The following is a 17,504-nucleotide window of genomic DNA, read 5'->3' as shown; positions in this document are numbered from 1 at the left end:
CTGGTTTCATTACCACCAGCCACAGACCTAGTCTGGCAGATATGAATTTCAGGACTTAGCCAGCTCAATCAGCAGTGGAACTACCAAGATATTCTTCTTGAAGGACGTTGAAATCCTCCGTGCAGAGTACATTCTGTGCCCTTGCTACCCTGGTGCTTCTTCACGTTGGAAAACCAGATGGACTTTTACGACAATACAATAATTCCAAGGTCGCTATTACTGTGACTGTGACCAGCTTTTTATTCCAGATTCATTCATTGAATTTAAATTCCACAAACTGCCACGATGGGGATTCAACTTGGCTCTCCGAAGCAGGGGTCCGAGCCTCTGGATTACTATTCCAGTAATACTATCACTACACTACTATTCCCCAAATGAGCACCATAGGGAGGTGGAGGGTTTAGAGATGGAAAGCAACAGAGTTGATTCGCCAAAGATAAAGCATGGTTGTCTATCCAGGTTGAGATAGTGATGGGATCATAGAATCCTGACAGTGCAAAAAGATGGTAGTCATGATGTGGAGATGCCGGCGTTGGACTGGGGTAAACACAGTAAGAATTCTCACAACACCAGGTTAAAATCCAACAAGTTTAAAACTTGTTAAAGTCCAACAAGGTGTTGTGAGACTTCTTACTGTGCAAAAATAGGCCACTTGGCCCATCAAGTCTGCACCGGCCACAATCTCACCCAGGCCCTATTCCCAGAACCCCACATATTTACCCTGCTAATCCTCCTGACACTAGGGTCAATTTAGCATGGCCAATCAAACTAACCCATGCAACTTTTGGATTGTGGGAGGAAACTGGAGCACCTGGAGGAAACCCATGCAAATTCCACACAGACAGTGACCCGAGGCTGAAATTGAATCTGGGTCCCTGGCGCTGTGAGACACAGTAAAAAGTCTGACAACACCAGGTTTTAGTCCAACCAATTTATTTGATAGTAAACTCACAAGCTTTCGAGGGGACTCCCTCTTCGTCAGGTGAATGGAGAGCTCTGGCCTCGGACAGAGCATATAAAGCACAGACAGTTTAGAGATTGCTGATTAGAATGCGAATCTTTACATCTAACCTGCTGTTCAAGTCCTAAAGTGGCTGACAATGTGTGTGGAAGGAGCACTGATCACAGGTTAAAGAGATGTGTATTGTCTCCAGACACCACAGTGAGTAAGGTTTTGCAAACCCAGGCAAGTCACGGGGGTTACAGATAGTGCCACATGAACCCAAGATCCCTGTTGAGACCGTCCTCATGTGTGCGGAACTTGGCTATCAGTCTCTGCTCAGCGACCCTGCGCTGTCGTGTGTCGTGAAGGCCGCCTTGGAGAACGCTTACCCGAAGGTCAGAGGCTGAATGCCCGTGACCACTGAAGTGTTCGCCAACAGGAAGGGAACAGTCTTGCCTGGTGATTGTCGAGCGATGTTCATTCATCCGTTGTCGTAGAGACAGCAGTGCCAACTACTGTGCCATCCATATGGGATGGAATGGGGGTGTGGGGGTGGGGTTAACACCTAATAAAAACTGACAAGCATTTATCAGGTTTCACAAACTCAAATTCCCAAAACACAGCTACATGTCCCAGGAGAGGATTGAAAGAACCGGGCCACAGACGGCAACCGGCACTACAGGTTTTATAATCTACCCATTTCAAACTCAAAAAATTTATGCTTCAGTGTTCATAAAACAAAATGCAGTATAACTATTTAATGTGTGGGATGCAGCAAAGTATTCTTGTGTTTTACTTAAATACAATTCCTTTCTCAAGTTGCACCTGATCCTATTTGCCACTATTCTATGAGAAACCAAGAAGCTGAGAGTGAAGGTTAACCACCCCACCACCCCCTCGACCATCTGCCTCTGAAACAACAATTTTACTGCATTTTATTTAGCAAGTAGTTGGCAGTATAGTGGCATTAGGAATTCTACTACCAACCCCAAAATAAGACATCCACCAACAAAATCCATCTCTTACTTGTACTTCCTGCTGATGCTGCAACAGAAGATTTTGAAACTGCTGCCACTGTCCCCAGTGAAGATGGTGTTTCAGTCCCAGACGTGATCCCCGGTCGTAGCCTTGTGCTTCTGGTTCGGACGACAGTCGCAGATTCACCTGCCTTGCCGTTGGCCTGAATAACAGTGGTTTTCAAACTTGTTGACCTCACAGGCAGCGATAAGGATGAAGAATTGGGCTGTTCCATCTTGGCTTGGGGTTTTAAAAACCTTCTTTTCCTTTCAGGGCTGTAAGTAAAACACAGACTGTTATTATATATTCGCAATCGAAACCCTCACTTCTTGGCTGAAATCCTTTTTTTCCAATGTTATTCCAGGGAAGTGGTAAGAAATGACATTAGCATCTTATTCCTTGTTGCAATTGTTCAGCTAAATAAAAGATACTCAGCAACTAAATTAAATTCACATCACTGCATGCTTGAAAACATTGAAACAAGGAATGGTAAATCACAAGAATAATTTATTCCTGACTTGTCCCTTCATCCCTAATAAAAGTGCTCCTTAATTGAAATTTTTGTTAATTCAATATCAGAATCACCACGTTGTATTTCAACTCCATTAACAATACCATCCCACCTACCAATAGAATCACAGAATCTTACAACATTAAGAAGGCCATCGTGTCCTTCTGAAACTATTCAATTAGTCTCACATCCTTACTCATTTCCCGTAGCCCTGCAAGTATTTCCTTTTCATGTATCCAATTCCCTTTGAAAGTCACCACTCAAACAGCTTCTCACTACCATTTTGGGTAGCATTTTCTGGATTATAACAGCTCACTAAAATAAATCATCCTCAAAAGCGAGGGGATTAAGGGTTATGGGGAGAGGGCGGGAATGTGGAATTGAGCCACGACAGATCAGCCATGATCTTAGTGAATGGCGGGGCAGGCTCGAAGGGCTAGATGGCCTACTCCTGCTCCTATTTCTTATGTTCTTACGTAACACAGATTCTTCTGCCAATTGCAGCACCCCAGCTCTGTGTCCTCTGGTTATTGATCCTCGGCAGATTCAATTTCTTTAACATCATGCTCAAAGAAAATGTTCCTATATTCAAGCTGAAACTCTATTAAAAATAAGTTCAAACCTCAGGAGGATATACAACTTTTTCAAACATTTGTGTATTCTGGTTTCAATATTTTTAAATTTGATTTTCCCCTCATACTAATTGCACCTGGCATGGAAGATTATTCAGCCAAGAGGGTAAGTAGGAAGCCAGCAACCAGATGTCTGCTGATACTACTCAATTCAGCTACAACAAAGGTTCACTGTACTTGCTTGGAAAGTCCTGTGTGGGGTTAGGGGTAGGGAATCGAACAACCTATGTGGGCAGGGACGGGGGTGGGTGGCATATTGGCCACAGAGGCTATAGAACAGAGAGGTCTCTGCATGCACGTGGTGCCCTCTACTGCAAGCTGATAATTTTCAGGTGAGCTTATTCCTATTCCTTCTCCCCGCTGGCAAACAGATCTTGCTTCATCTTTTTCTCAGTGTGTATTGAGATAGGATTTTCAATTCGCCCAAAAAAATCAGTGTGCTTCTCTCCTGTTTTCATGCTCATTTGGCACTTAGAATTTTTTGCTAAGATTGCCCTTGGGTGACACATTATCCAAATTTTCCCTCGCTGTGCAAATCACTTCATTTGTGCTCTGTACCTTCTACTAAACTCACAGCTAAGATCAATCTCTGGCATCACTTCTCTAAGCCAGGCTTGATAATTCCATTGACTTTGCCTCAACTAATGTGTGAAAGTTTGATGAAGAATCAGCAAATTTCCCAACATTAAGTAAGGCCTTTTGCCCTGTTACATGTGACAAATATTCCTGGAAGAGACCCTACCCCTTTCCCTGCCTTTTCAAATTTTTCTTTTCCATTAAAAGATATTATGGATTTTGTTTCCACCACTGTTTCTGATGTGAATTTCTTCTCTTTCTACATATTTAAAGATTCTTTTCTTCCCCCATTTGTTCTTTTGTTGCTGATAAGAACATAAGAAACAGGAACAATACAAACACAGAGTCAGTATGATTATGATTGATCTGCTTCAACTCCACTTTCCACCCTCTCCCACATCTCTTTATTCCATGAGGTACCAAAAATCTGCCTATCTCAGACTTGTATGTATTTAACAATGGAGTATCCATAACCCACCAGGGTAGAGAATTCCAACTGTCCACAACCCTCTGATTGCCCCTTTAACCTAAGTTTATGCTCCTGTGTTCTAGATTCCCCAGCCAGGGGAAACAACCTCTCAATGTCTACCCTGTCAAGTCCCTTGAGATTCCTGTATGTTTCAACGAGATCAATACTTCTAAATTCCAAAGAGTATAAGCCCCAATTCACTCAGACTCTATTTGTGAGATCCCAGGAACCAATCTAGCCCCAAGAACCAATCCAGTGAACCTTCACTGTTCTGCCGCAAATGCAAGTATATCCTTCCTTAAATATGGAAACCAAAACTGTGCAGAATTCTTTAGGTGTGGTCTCACCGAAGCTCTGTACAATTTCAGAATGACCTCCTTATAATTGCACTCCAATCCACTTCCAATAAAGTCCAACATGACATTTGGCTTCATAAATGCTTGCTGTAGCTTTATGCTAATTTGCTCTGTTACTACCCAAAAGTAATAAATTCATCCCCTCTTGTTTGTGATATACATATAAATGATTCTGTTTGTAATATATAGAAATGATTTGGAGGAAAATGTAACTGGTTTGATTAGTAAGTTTGCAGATGACACAAAGGTTGGTGGATTTGCGGATAGCGATGAGGACCATCAAAGGATACAGCAGGGTATAGATCAGTTGGAGACTTGGGTGGAGAGATCGCAGATAGAGTTTAATCTGGACAAACGTGAGGTAATGCATTTTGGAAGTTCTAATACAGATCGGAAATACACAGTAAATGGCAGAATCTTTAAGCGTATTGATAGGCAAAGGGATCTGAGTGTACAGGTACACAAGTCAGCGAAAATGGCAATGCAGGTGGAGAAAATAGTCAAGAAGGAATACGGCATGCTTGCCTTCATTGACCATAGCACTGTGTTTAAAAATTGGCAAGTCATGTTGCACCTTTATAGAACCTTAATTAGGCTGCACTTGGAATATAGTGTTCAATTCTGGTTGCCACACTATCAGAAGGATGTGGAGGCTTTGGGGAGGGTACAGAAAAGATTTACCATGATGTTGCCTTGTATGGAAGGCATTAGCTCTGAGGATAGTTTGGAGAAACTTGGTTTGTTCTCACTGGAACCACGGAGGCTCAGGGATGACCTGATAGAAGTCTACAAGATTATGAGAATCATGGACAGAGTGGATCGTCAGAAACGTTTTCCCAGGGTGGAACAGTCAATTACTAAGGAGCACAGGCTTAAGATGCGAGGAGCAAGGTTTAAAGGAAATGCACGAGGCAGATTTTTTACATAGAGGGTACTGGGTGCTTGGAACTCGTTGCTGGGGGAGGTAGTGGAATTGGATACGGTAATGACTTTTAGGGGCATCTTGACAAATACATGAATAGGATAGGAATAGAAGGAAGGATGGGGGTTTTAGTTCAGTTGGGCAGCATGGTCGGTGCAGGTTTGGAGGGTCAAAGGGCCTATTCCTGTGCTGTAATTTTGTTTGTTCTTTGTTACTGATTCACTCAACAGTCAAAATAATTTTGTGTGCGAGTCTTATTAAAGCCCTCATAACTTGAGCACCATGATCAGATCACTTAAATTTCTCTGTTCCAGCAAAAATATCATCAGTTTTCTAGCCTAATTGAAGCTTCTCATCCCTGGTAATAACTCAGAGCATCAATGTGTCCTCTCCATGACCTTACCATTCTGCCTGAAGCAGAATACTTAAAACTGAACACAATGTTCTAAATACAATTCAAGCCAATGATTTGTCCAAGTTTAGCATTTGTATTTTACCATTTCACTGACCACTGACATGATGATTTGTCCATCTGAAGCCACAAGTTTCTCTTTTTTTTAAACCAATTTGCATCTCCTTATCCTTCATTTCAAAATGTATTGCCTCAAATTTAACTGCATTAAATTTCATCCCAATCTATACAGTGAATCTACTTTTTGTTTTATTCATTCGTGGGACATGGGCCTCACTGGCTGGCCAGCATTTCTTGCACATCCCTAGTTGCCATTGAACTGAGTAGCTTGCTAGGCCATTTCAAAGGGCAGTTGAGAGTCAACCACATTGCTGTGGCTCTGGAATCACATGTTGGCCACACTGGGTAAGGACGGCAGATTTCCTTCCCTCAATGACATTAGCGAACCAGGTGAGTTTTTCCAACAATTGACAATGGTTTCACATAAGAACAGGGGCAGGAGTAGGCCATCTGGCCCCTCAAGGCTATTCCGCCATTCAATAAGATCATGGCTGATCTTTTTGTGAACTCAGCTCCATTTATCCGTCCGTTCACCAAAACCTTTAATTCCTTTACTGTTCAAAAATTTATCTATCCTTGTCCTGAAAACATTCAATGAGGTAGCCTCAACTGCTTCACTGGGCAAGGAATTCCACAGACTCGCAATCCTTTGTGTGAAGAAGTTCCTCCTCAACTCAGTCCTAAATCTGCTTCCCCTTATTTTGAGGCTATGCCCCCGAATTCTAGTTTCCCCTGCCAGTGGAAACAATTTCCCTGTGAAGTAGGAAAAAGGTGAATGCATCTTGTACCTGAAGGGGAAGGGTTAATGGATTTTGTACCTAGAATATGTCACAAACATAACCCATCATCACTGCTGATCTCCTTAAGCTTATACTGCTCCTGGCAGTAATATAAGTTATTTGTTCATGTATTACATGCTTTAACCCTCTTTTTACAAAGACAGAGAGTTTAATGTGACTGTTATTTTGTAGACTTTGCAAATCTTATCTATTTGTGTTAGCTGGACATCATTACACAGATGGTAGTTTACGATGCCAGCTTTTGACAGCTGCTAATGGCAGATCACTATACTAGCTTTTAACAGGGAGAGTCCTGCTGGGACAGCCGCTATCGCACAAGTAACTTCAAAGACAGGGATGCTGGTACTGCTGCAGAAGGGTTTTGAATCGTGACCGGATTAAGTCTCTGTCACGACTGCAGCTGCCAGCTGCACTGTGAATCATGATTAAATCTGGGGCCGTATCATGACCAAGGAAGGAAGACCTGGAGTTCTGGCCGGAACGGGATACTTGGAATCGTGATTGATACTAAGACTCATAACGTATAAATGCCCACTTGTATTTGTGTTCTATGAGAAGTCTGTAGTCCTACTTCTCCCAAAATTCTGGAATAAACCCCAGAATTTTAAAAACCACTGTATTTTGACTCACTAACAGTCTGAGGTGTTATTTTACCTACAACACCTGCTTCTATCTTATCTATACCCTTCATAATCTTATACGTTTCAATAAAATCTCCCCTCATTCTTCTGAATTTCAATGAGTATAGCCCCAGTCTACTTAGTCTCTCCTCATAAGCAAATGTTCTCAACTCCAGAATCAACCTAGTGAATCTCCTCTGCACCCCCTCCAGTGCCAATATATCCTTTCTCAAGTAAGGAGACCAAAACTGTACACAATACTCCAGGTGTGGCCTCACCAGCACCTTATACAGCTGCAACATAACTTTGTTGTTTTTAAACTCCATCCCTCTAGCAATGGAGGACAAAATTCCATTTACCTTCTTCATTACCTGCTGCACCTGCAAATTAACTCCTTGAGATTCTTGCACAAGGACACCCAGGTCCCTATGCACAGCAGTATGCTGCAATTTTTTACTATCTAAATAATAGTCCATTTTGCTGTTATTCCTACCAAAATGGATGACCTCACATTTACCAACATTGTATTCCATCTGCCAGACCCTTGCCCACTCACTTCGACTACTTATATTCTTTTGCAGACTTTCAGCATCCTCTACACACATTGCTCTGCCACCCATCTTAGTGTCATTTGTGAATTTTGACACACTACACCTGGTCCCCAACTCCAAATCACCTATGTAGATCATAAACAATTGCGGTCCCAAAACTGATCCCTCAGGCACACCACTAGTCACTGATTCACAGGCGTCAGTGGATTCTTAATTCCAGATTTTTTTAATTATTGAATTCAAATTCCATTTTTTTGGATTTGAACCCTGGTCCCCTGAACATTAGCTGAGTTTCTGGATTAATAGTCTAGCAATAATACCATTCGGTCATCATCTCACCTTGCTATGTCCTCTTGCAATTTATTTGAACATGTTAAATATTTTGATGTTTGATGCTTTCTTTCCCCTGCACATATCTAGATCATATAATACATGTCGTGAGATCAGCAATAGTTCCAACCATACACCCGCAGATATGCATTATTCTTTATATTCCTTCAGTCCAAAAAATATCACTACTTATTGTTCATAAAACTAAATTACTGTGGATGCAGAAAATCTGAAATTGAAACAGAAAATTCTGGAAATGTCAACATATCAAGCAGCAGTTATAGAGAGAGGAACAGAGTAGATTGATGGCTCTGCTTTGTCAGAGTTCTATGCCCTGGGGCTAAAGAGGGCATTTTCTCCCATAGCCTGAGAACATCATCTAAAACTTCCGCTAACATGAGAATGGGGTAGTAGGAAGACTCAACCACTTCAGCCTGACTACAATTTAGGATGATTCCCCCAGAGATCTGGCAAAATTGGATTACTTGCCAAATTCTGACTCCAATGTCGTCACTCCATTCACTCCTCCCCCCAACCCATCACTTTCTCTCCTATCATCCCTATCTCCTGGTCAACACTACACCCAAAAAAGAAAATCGAGATCCTCAGTTTCCTACGATAACGTGAACCAAACAGTATCACTCTTTGCCAGAGTTTTAACTTCTGATGATCCCAATGAATATCTTCCTTATGTTCTTATGAATATTCTTCTCTAGAACTCTGACAAAGTAGCAGCACAATAGATGGTAGAACCTAATATAGCCTCACAATTAAATACTAATAAATGTTTTTGTGCCATTAAGAATCATTTGGCATTCTATAAGGCTATGGAGCAGCACGGTGGCAGCGCTGCTGCCTCACAGCTCCAGGGACCCGGGTTCGATTCCAGCTTCGGATCACTGTCTGTTGGAGTCTGCACGGGTTTCCTCTGAGTGCTCCGGTTTCCTCGCACAGTCCAGAAGTGTGTGAGTTAGGTCGGTTGGCCATGCTAAATTGCCCCTTAGTGTCCCGGATGCACAGGTTAAAAGGATTAGCAGGATAAATATGAGGGGATGGGCCTAGATGGGATTGTTGTCGGTGTATTCTTGATAGGCCAAATGGCCTCCTTCTGCACTGTAGGGATTCTATCCAAATAATCACCATTACTCTATATGGGCAGCATAAAGAAAATCTTGCTCAAGATGTGAAAACAATTTGAATACTTCGAAAGCTTCATTAAAAGACTGCAATATGCACCAGCAGGAACAGTTCATTAATACTTTGACTTTAGACTGGATTAACAAATCATCAGTTTGCAGTTACACGGCTTTGTTCAGTCAGTCACTTTGGACTGTTTTTGGAGTTATATTATTCAGTTTGTTTTCAGAAGAGAACAAAATAATATTAGATCTGTATCCTCAAAATAAAACTACTTCCATGTATTCTGAATTAACATACCTTGATGCAGCACTGCTAGAGGGGGAACTACTTCTTCTTCGCTTGCGCCTTTGGCTGGAAACCTTCTTTCTCGAGTAGAATCGAACTGCTGCCTTATAATCAGATATGATGGAGCTCATGTGTTCTTCAAACAATGCCGACAGCCGTAAACTCATACTGTAAATCTGGTGAGAATGAACATTTAACTGTAACATTCGTCTAATATGAATGCTTATTTAAGAGTCCAAATAACATATAAAATGGCTGTTGTAATAAGGTCAATGCTACATTCTCGTACATAGGGTTATTTTAGAAATTTGTTAAATATGCTGTTTTGTTACAACAATGACATCTCCCAGGATAGCCTCAATAACTTGGTTTTGGCGTCATGGCAAACTGGGCAATGCTTCACACTACGTAGTCAATAAGTTATGCAATCTGTTGAATTCCGCAACTCCTTCAGAAACAGCATATTTTTTGAAGCACAGTTGAAATTACAGGAAAATTCTCCTTGTGTAGTGTCCAATATTTAAGTCTCAACCAATAAGTGAAAAAACTACTGTCTGGTCGATTATTCCATTGTTCTTTGAGAGACATCGCCAGTTGTCAATTGTGCTCAGTTACATTACAACAATGTTGCCTTCCAATAAAAAGGTACTCAATTGGCTGTGAAGGCACCATGATAAGTCCTCAAGTAATTAAAAGCACAATCTAAATGCAGCTTCTTTCCTTAAAAGGATTTTATTAAACTAGAAAGGGTGCAGAAAAGATTTATTAGGATGCTACCAGGACTTGATAGTTTGAGTTATAAGAAGAGGCTGGATAGACTCGGACTTTTTTCCTCTGGAGCATAGGAGGCTGAGGGGTGATCTTACAGACGTCTATAAAATAATGAGGAGCATAGATCAGATAGATAGTCAATATCTTTTCTCAAAGGTAGGGGAGTCTAAAACTAGAGGGCATAGAATTTAAGGTGAGATGGAAGAGATACAAAAGTGTCCAGAGGGGCAATTTTTTCACACAGAGGCTGGTGAGTGTCTGGAACAAGCTGCCAGAGGTAGTATTAGAGGGAGGTACAATTCTGTCTTTTAAAAAGCATTTAGTTACATGGATAAGATAGATATAGAGGGGTATGGGCCAAATACGGGCAATTGGGATTAGCTCAGGGGTTTAAAAAAAGGGCAGCATGGACAAGTTGGGCCAAAGGGCCTGCTTCTATGCTGTAAATATCAGTGCAATGTCACCTGTGTCCTGACTATAAAACGTCAATAAGCACTGCTTTAGTGTTAAAGTAAAGTGAGTTACAATTCTTAAGAGTTCTTTTTTGGCAGTATTTCTTTTGTAGCAATGTGCACATCTCTGCTGAGAACTATCACTTGTTTTGTCACAAGAAGTTCAGAGGATGAGAACTATCATTTGTTTTGTCACAAGAAGTTCAGAGGAGTTTTGCAGATACGAGAGGGCCGGTTGAATTGGACTGTTACTTCTAGCCTATCATACTAGGATCAGGGGAATAGATTTAAGCTATTTCGCCAGGCATGGAAACTCTGATGTTTTAATGTCAATTCCTTGCCTTTTGCACAGATCCAACAGTTTAAGTTTATTTATTAGTGTCAAAAGTATGCTTACATTAACACTGCAATGATGTCTAGATCTGAACTGTGAAACTGTTAGAACTGAGACTGTGAAAATCCCCTAGTCACCACATTCCAGCGCCTGTTTGGGTACGCTGTGGGAGAATTAAACATGGTCAAAACACCTAACCACTATGTCTTTCGGACTGTGGGGGGCACCCGGAGGAAACCACGCAGACACAGGGAGAACATGCAGACTCTGCACAATGACACAAGCCGGGAATAAACACAGGTCCCTGACACTGAAAGACAGCAGTGCTAACCACTGTGCCACCGTGCCGTCTCTGGTGAGAGTTGAGAGATTCAAACCCCTTAGATATCTTCAGAGAGAAGGTGGGGGAAGAGAAGAGGGGAAAAGAGAAGGAGAATAAAAATTTTAGCCCCGCTTTATTTATATTAGCTTATTAAGGACTGAGATGGAAATATCCAGATTTTAGGTTTCACTGAAGACCTGAAAAGTAAATCTACTTTCTATTTCGTACAGAGATAAATGGCCAATAGATACAATGTGCATGGTTCTTAAAGCATTAACCAAAGTCAACATTACGCTCTGACTTTCTTATTTATTTTGAGTATTCTGTCATTTTAACTGTCAGTTTACCCTTGACTTTTTGCTGGGAGTGTAAGCCTTGGAGTTGCTAAAAATAAGGCGCACGTCTTTACGCAATTCCATTGGTGTCTCATAATTTTCAGCTTCCAATGTCTCCTGAACTGTTCCAAAATCCATCGGTGTGTCAATGATGTCTCTATAATCCTAAAAGAAAACAAAATGTTTGCAAAAATAAGATTACTGATTTAATAAATGATGGCATAGTTTAAAAATGTGCAAGTAATATAATGAGTCAACATAGAATCATAGAATCCCTACAGTGCAGAAGGAGGCCATTCAGCCCATCAAGTCTGCAATGGCCACAATCCCACCCAGGCCCTATTCCTGTAAGCCCACACATTCATCGTGCCAATCCTCTGACACTATGGTCAATTTAGCATGGCCAATTAACCTAATCTGCACATTTTAGGACTGCAGGCGGAAACCGGAGCACCCAGAGGAAACCCACACAGACATGGGAAGAACGTGCAAAACCCACAGGCAATGACCTGAGACTGGAACTGAACCCAGATCCCTGGCGCTGTGAGGCAGCAATGCTAACCACTGCGCCACCATGCTTTCCTGTGCTGAAACATTTTCTAGGAATTCCTTGCCAATCTCTTAAGTGATTGGCTAAGTTTAGCAAAAACCTAAATAAAACTGGATGGGCCCATGAAATAAGTGAACTAGCAGGGCTACAGGGGTCAAGTAGGATAATGGGACTGACTGAACTGCTCCACAGAGAGCCTGCACAACCAGGACAGGCCAAATGGTCTCTAGTGTTGTAAATGACTGCATTACTCTATAGGTTTCTGCCAAAGTAATTTCTGGTGTTGATCTATGTATCACAATAGTACTGGTGAATGTGTGCGCAAATAAAAACTTACAATTAAGCATCCTTATCAACAGAAAATGCTGGAAATATTCAGCAGGCTAATCTATCTAACCAATACATCCATGGAAATCCAAGCTGACATGGGCTGAATATGCTAATTCCACACAATCACCCAAAGCCAGAATCGATCCCAGGTCCCTGATGCTGTGAGGCAGCAGTGCTAACCACTGTGTCACCCATGACTTGATCTTGAAGGCATGACAAACTGGACATTACTTCACATCACACCATTGACAATTCTGTGGAGGATTTTTTTCTTTGGTGATGTTATTCAACCTCTGTATTGGCCAATATTTAAGTCTTAAACAATATTCCAAAAAAAAGGATTGGTTGGCCAATTACTTCATTGTTTCTTGTGGGACATTGTAGCAGTAAATTGTGCTAGGTTACATAATGACAAGACTTCATTCCAAAAAGAAGTTACTTAAATTGACTGCTCAGTACTTTGGCAAATCTGCAAGTCATTAAACATACTCTCTAAATATAAGTTCTTTCTGTCCTTCAATGTCATTTCAACATTAATTGTTAACTCTTTCTCTCCACAGATGCTGCCCAACCTGCTGAGCAATTCCAGCACTTTTTGGCTTTATTTCAGATTTCCAACATGTTTTGTTTTTCTATCCTCAATGCAAGGTAACAAGTATTTTATGCTCTTTTGTATTTCGCAGGTTCAGCAGGAAGTAAAGAAGGCAAATAGTACATTGGCCTTCATAGCGAGAAGATTTGAGTATAGGGATAGGGATGTTTTGCTGCAATTGTATAGGGCTTTGCTGAGGCCACGTCTAGACTACTGTGTGCAGTTTTGGTGTCCTTATCTGAGGAAGTATGTTGTTGTCAAAGAGGGGTTACAGTGAAGGTTTACCAGGCTGATTCCTGGGATAACAGGTCTGTCATAAGTGCTGCAGGCAGCACTGGCTTTTTTTAGGATAATGAAAGTACAAACAATGGAAATCAGAACTAAAAGTAGAAAATAATAGAAGGACACTGATTAGAAAAATACAAACTAGAGGCAGGAGCAGGCCATTAGGCCCTTCAAGCCTGCTCTGCCATTCATTTTAATCATGGTTGATAATCAAATTCAATATCCTGATTCCCTCTCCCCCCCCATCTTCCTTCAAGAGCTATATCCAATTTCTTTTTGAAATCACACAACATTTTGGCCTCAACTATTTTCTGTGGTAGTGAATTCCACACATTTGCCACCTCTAGATGAAGAAATTTCTCCTCACATCAGTTTTAAAAGGTAAATCCCTTATCCTCAAACAATAACCCCAAATTCTGGGCTCCTCCAACATTGGGAATATTGTTTCTGAATCTACCTTCTAACCCTGTTCGAATTTTTAAGTTTCTACGAGATCACCTCTCACTCTTCTAAACCACAGCGAATATAATCCTAACCAATTTAATCTCTCCTCATATGACAGACCTGCCACCCCAGGAATCAGCCTGGTAAACCTTTGCTGTACTCCCTCTATAGCAACAACATCCTTCCTCAGACAAGGACACCAAAACTGCACACAATATTCCAAGGTGTGGCCTCACCAACACTCTACACAATTGCAGCAAAACATCCCTATCACTACATTGAAATCCTGTTTCTATGAAGGCCAACATACCATTTGACTTCTTTTCTGCCTACTGTACCTGCGCACTTACTTTCAGCAACTGATGCACAAACCAAGATCTCGCTGAGTATCCATCTCTCTCAATTTACACCCACTCAAGTAATAAACTATCTTTTTATTTTGCTACCTAAGTGGATAACTGCATATTTATCCACATTATACTGCATCTGCCATGCATATGCCCACACACTCAGCCTGTCCAAATCACGCTGACACATCTCTGCACCCTCCTCACAGCTCACCCTCCCACCCAGTCAATATCTGATAAGAGATCGATTAATGTTTTTGGTGAAATAGTGATTTATTTTTGCCCTTTTCTTTTAGATGTAAATGCTATTGCACATTTTATTTCGGGTAATTTGGCATCTGCTTGTCTGAATTCTTTGATCAGATCCTATGACTTGTTCCTCGTTTATAACTGCTAATTTGGTTTGGATAGGCATTCTTTTTCAACCGCAAAGTCTCATTCAAAAAACCCCAAGAATGACCACACAGACATGATTGCTTTCCACTTTCTATAGTTCTCTAAATCAATTACAGGTTCTTGCAAAGCCACATTTCACATCAGATTGTTCTTTCACAAACTGATCTTTCCATGTTAAAGATGTTTATGTTATGCTCTGCCTCATCAGTGCTTTACAGTCAGAAGTTTTACCAGCATTTAAAACTTGGAGTGGGGAGGGGGGGGGGGTGTGCCAATTCAACAATGATTCAACAATGAGCAATACTGGTGACTCAACAGATTTTAAGGTTAACTTTCTTCTAATAATCAAAGAGTTTATAATTATGTCTGCAGTTTACAAACTAATGCAATATTTTGATTATACATAATTGATTACTCAATCTTGCAAATTTCTGGGTTTGTCAAAACTAACTTTTACAGTTTGCCTTGGTCAAGGGATATGGATGTCACTGTCAAGGCCTGAATTTATTGCCCATCCCTAATCTCCTTTCAAAAAGTGATGATGAACTGCCTTCTTTAACCATTGTTAGGCTGGGGATTTTTCCCAGTGACGATAAAGGAGCGTTTATATATTTCCATGGTAGTATGCCCTGGAAGGGAACTTCAAGGTGATGTATTCATGTACCTGCTGCTCTTGTTCAGCAGATGGTGGGGGTTGTGAATTTGAGTGGTGCTACTGAAGAAAATTTGATGAGTTGTTGTGGGGTATCTTCTAGATAGGACACACTGTTGCCACTGTGCATCAATTGTGCAGGAAGTGGAGGTTTCAGACAATGAGTAAGTGGAATATATTACAACACACTCTTGATTTGTGCGTTGTAGATGGTGAAAAGGCTTTAAGGAGTCAGGAGAGGCGAATTTCAAGCCTTTACCTGTTTGTGTAGCCACAGTAATTATATGGCTAGCCTAGTTAAAATTACTCCCTACCCTACTCCTATTGTCTCTTCGTGGGGATGATCATTGTCTGCAATGTGTGTGGCATGAATGTTACTTGCCACTTAATAGCCCAAGCCAGAATGCAGTTCAGCCTTTGCTACATATGGATAAGGACACGGGATTTAGGAATTATGATTGGAAGTGAACACTGCAATCACCAGTGAGCATACGCACTTTTGATCTTTAGATGGACTGGAGGTTAAAGCAATAATAGGTGGTTGAGATGAGGGCACCACCCTGAGGAATTCCTGCAGCAATGTCCCTGTACTAAGGTGATGGGTCTCCAAAAGCCACACTAACCATTAAAATAATTGATGCAGTCCTTCCAATGATGGCCCTATCTGTTTTTCACCACTTTCACTGCCACCCCCACAATCTGTTTTTCACCACCAAGGTATCTTACCCACTCCCACACATTCCTCACTGTTCCATCTTCAAGCCCCTTTTTCATCCTCCCTTAAAGTGGTCCAATCCAGCCCATTGTTCCATTCCTTTACTGGTCCACTTTCTCAATGCAGATGCGAACAGACCAGTGACAGCTTTTATGTATTACTGTTGGTGGGGAAGCTTGGAATAATCTAATAGCATATGTGTTTTGCAGACCAAGCTTTCCCTGTTGATCAGTATTCAAAAAATGACAGCTATGCAAACTCCCCTGCAAGTCACGATGTGGAGATGCTGCGTTGGACTGGAGTAAACACAGTAAGAAGTCTGACAACATCAGGTTTAAGTCCAACCAATTTATTTGAAAGTAAACTCACAAGCTTTTGGGGTTTGACCCTTTGTCAGGTGAATGGAGAGTTCTGGCCTCAGACAGAGCATCTAACAGCACAGACAGTTTACAGATTACTGATTAGAATGCGAGTCCTTACAACTAACCTGCCATTCAAGTCTTAAAGATAAGCAGGTTAGTTGAACCTGATAAGCAGGTTAGTTGTAAAGACTCGCATTCTAATCAGTAATCTGTAAACTGTCTGTGCTGTTATATGCTCTGTCTGAGGCCAGAACTCTCCATTCACCTGACGAAGGGGCAAACCCCGAAAGCTTGTGAGTTTTCTATCAAATAAATTGGTTGGACTTAAACCTGGTGTTGTCAGATTTCTTACTGTATAACTCCCTTTCAAAGCAGACGTGCCAATCATTAGCCTTCTCTGATACAACTAGAAAAAAAGTTGAGGTAAATAAATTCAATCACTCCAGTAATATCCAAGGTGCAAGTGGAACTGCCTTCAACACCTTGTGAAGTGATCAGTCTTGGAAAGTCATGGAAATTCCATGCAATCACCACAAGAATTCCCATTTTCAACATTCTAGCTGTTGCAAGGGAAATTGCAACTCAAAGCAAGAAAGTCGCAAGGAAAGGTATGGTAACAAAGAGTCTTGCAATGCAAAGAAACATATACAGCAACAAGAAGTAATTGACCAATGGAAGTTCAGGTGAAATTAAATAACAAACCAAACCTGTGGTGAAAGTAAACCATTAAGATTTTGGAGAACCACCATCTCCTGCGACACTCTGCCTGCAAGCTGGCCAAATCCGACAACCACTCACAGCACTGGTTAGCACTGCTGTCTCACAATGCCAGGGATACGAGTTTCGATTCCTGGCTTGGGTCACTGTGCGGAGTCTGCACCTTCTCCCATGTCTGCGTGAGTTTCCTCCGGGTGCACCAGTTTCCTCCCACAGTCCAAAAGACATGCTGGTTAGATGCATTAGCCATGTTAAATTCTCCCTCAGTGTCCCCGA

At 41.4% G+C, this 17,504-nt stretch overlaps 1 protein-coding gene across 3 annotated transcripts in view; it reads right to left on the bottom strand.

Annotated features, from left to right (window-relative positions):
* The window catches only part of phip (PHIP subunit of CUL4-Ring ligase complex), a 227,514-nt gene that overhangs the window by 13,723 nt on the left and 196,287 nt on the right, over positions 1 to 17,504 (bottom strand). For all 3 annotated transcript variants that reach the window (XM_080192807.1, XM_080192809.1, XM_080192810.1), the window contains exons 36-38: positions 11,851 to 12,003; positions 9,637 to 9,800; positions 1,970 to 2,235 (exon numbers count right to left, since the gene is read on the bottom strand). In XM_080192807.1, the coding sequence (XP_080048933.1) occupies positions 1,970 to 2,235; positions 9,637 to 9,800; positions 11,851 to 12,003 (583 nt within the window). The remainder of the gene's footprint in view (positions 1 to 1,969; positions 2,236 to 9,636; positions 9,801 to 11,850; positions 12,004 to 17,504) is intronic.

Source organism: Carcharhinus amblyrhynchos, chromosome 7 (genome assembly GCF_965287045.1).
Source record: "Carcharhinus amblyrhynchos chromosome 7, sCarAmb.v2.hapA, whole genome shotgun sequence".
In the NCBI taxonomy this organism is placed as follows: domain Eukaryota; kingdom Metazoa; phylum Chordata; class Chondrichthyes; order Carcharhiniformes; family Carcharhinidae; genus Carcharhinus; species Carcharhinus amblyrhynchos.
This window is presented reverse-complemented; position numbering and strand designations above follow the sequence as displayed.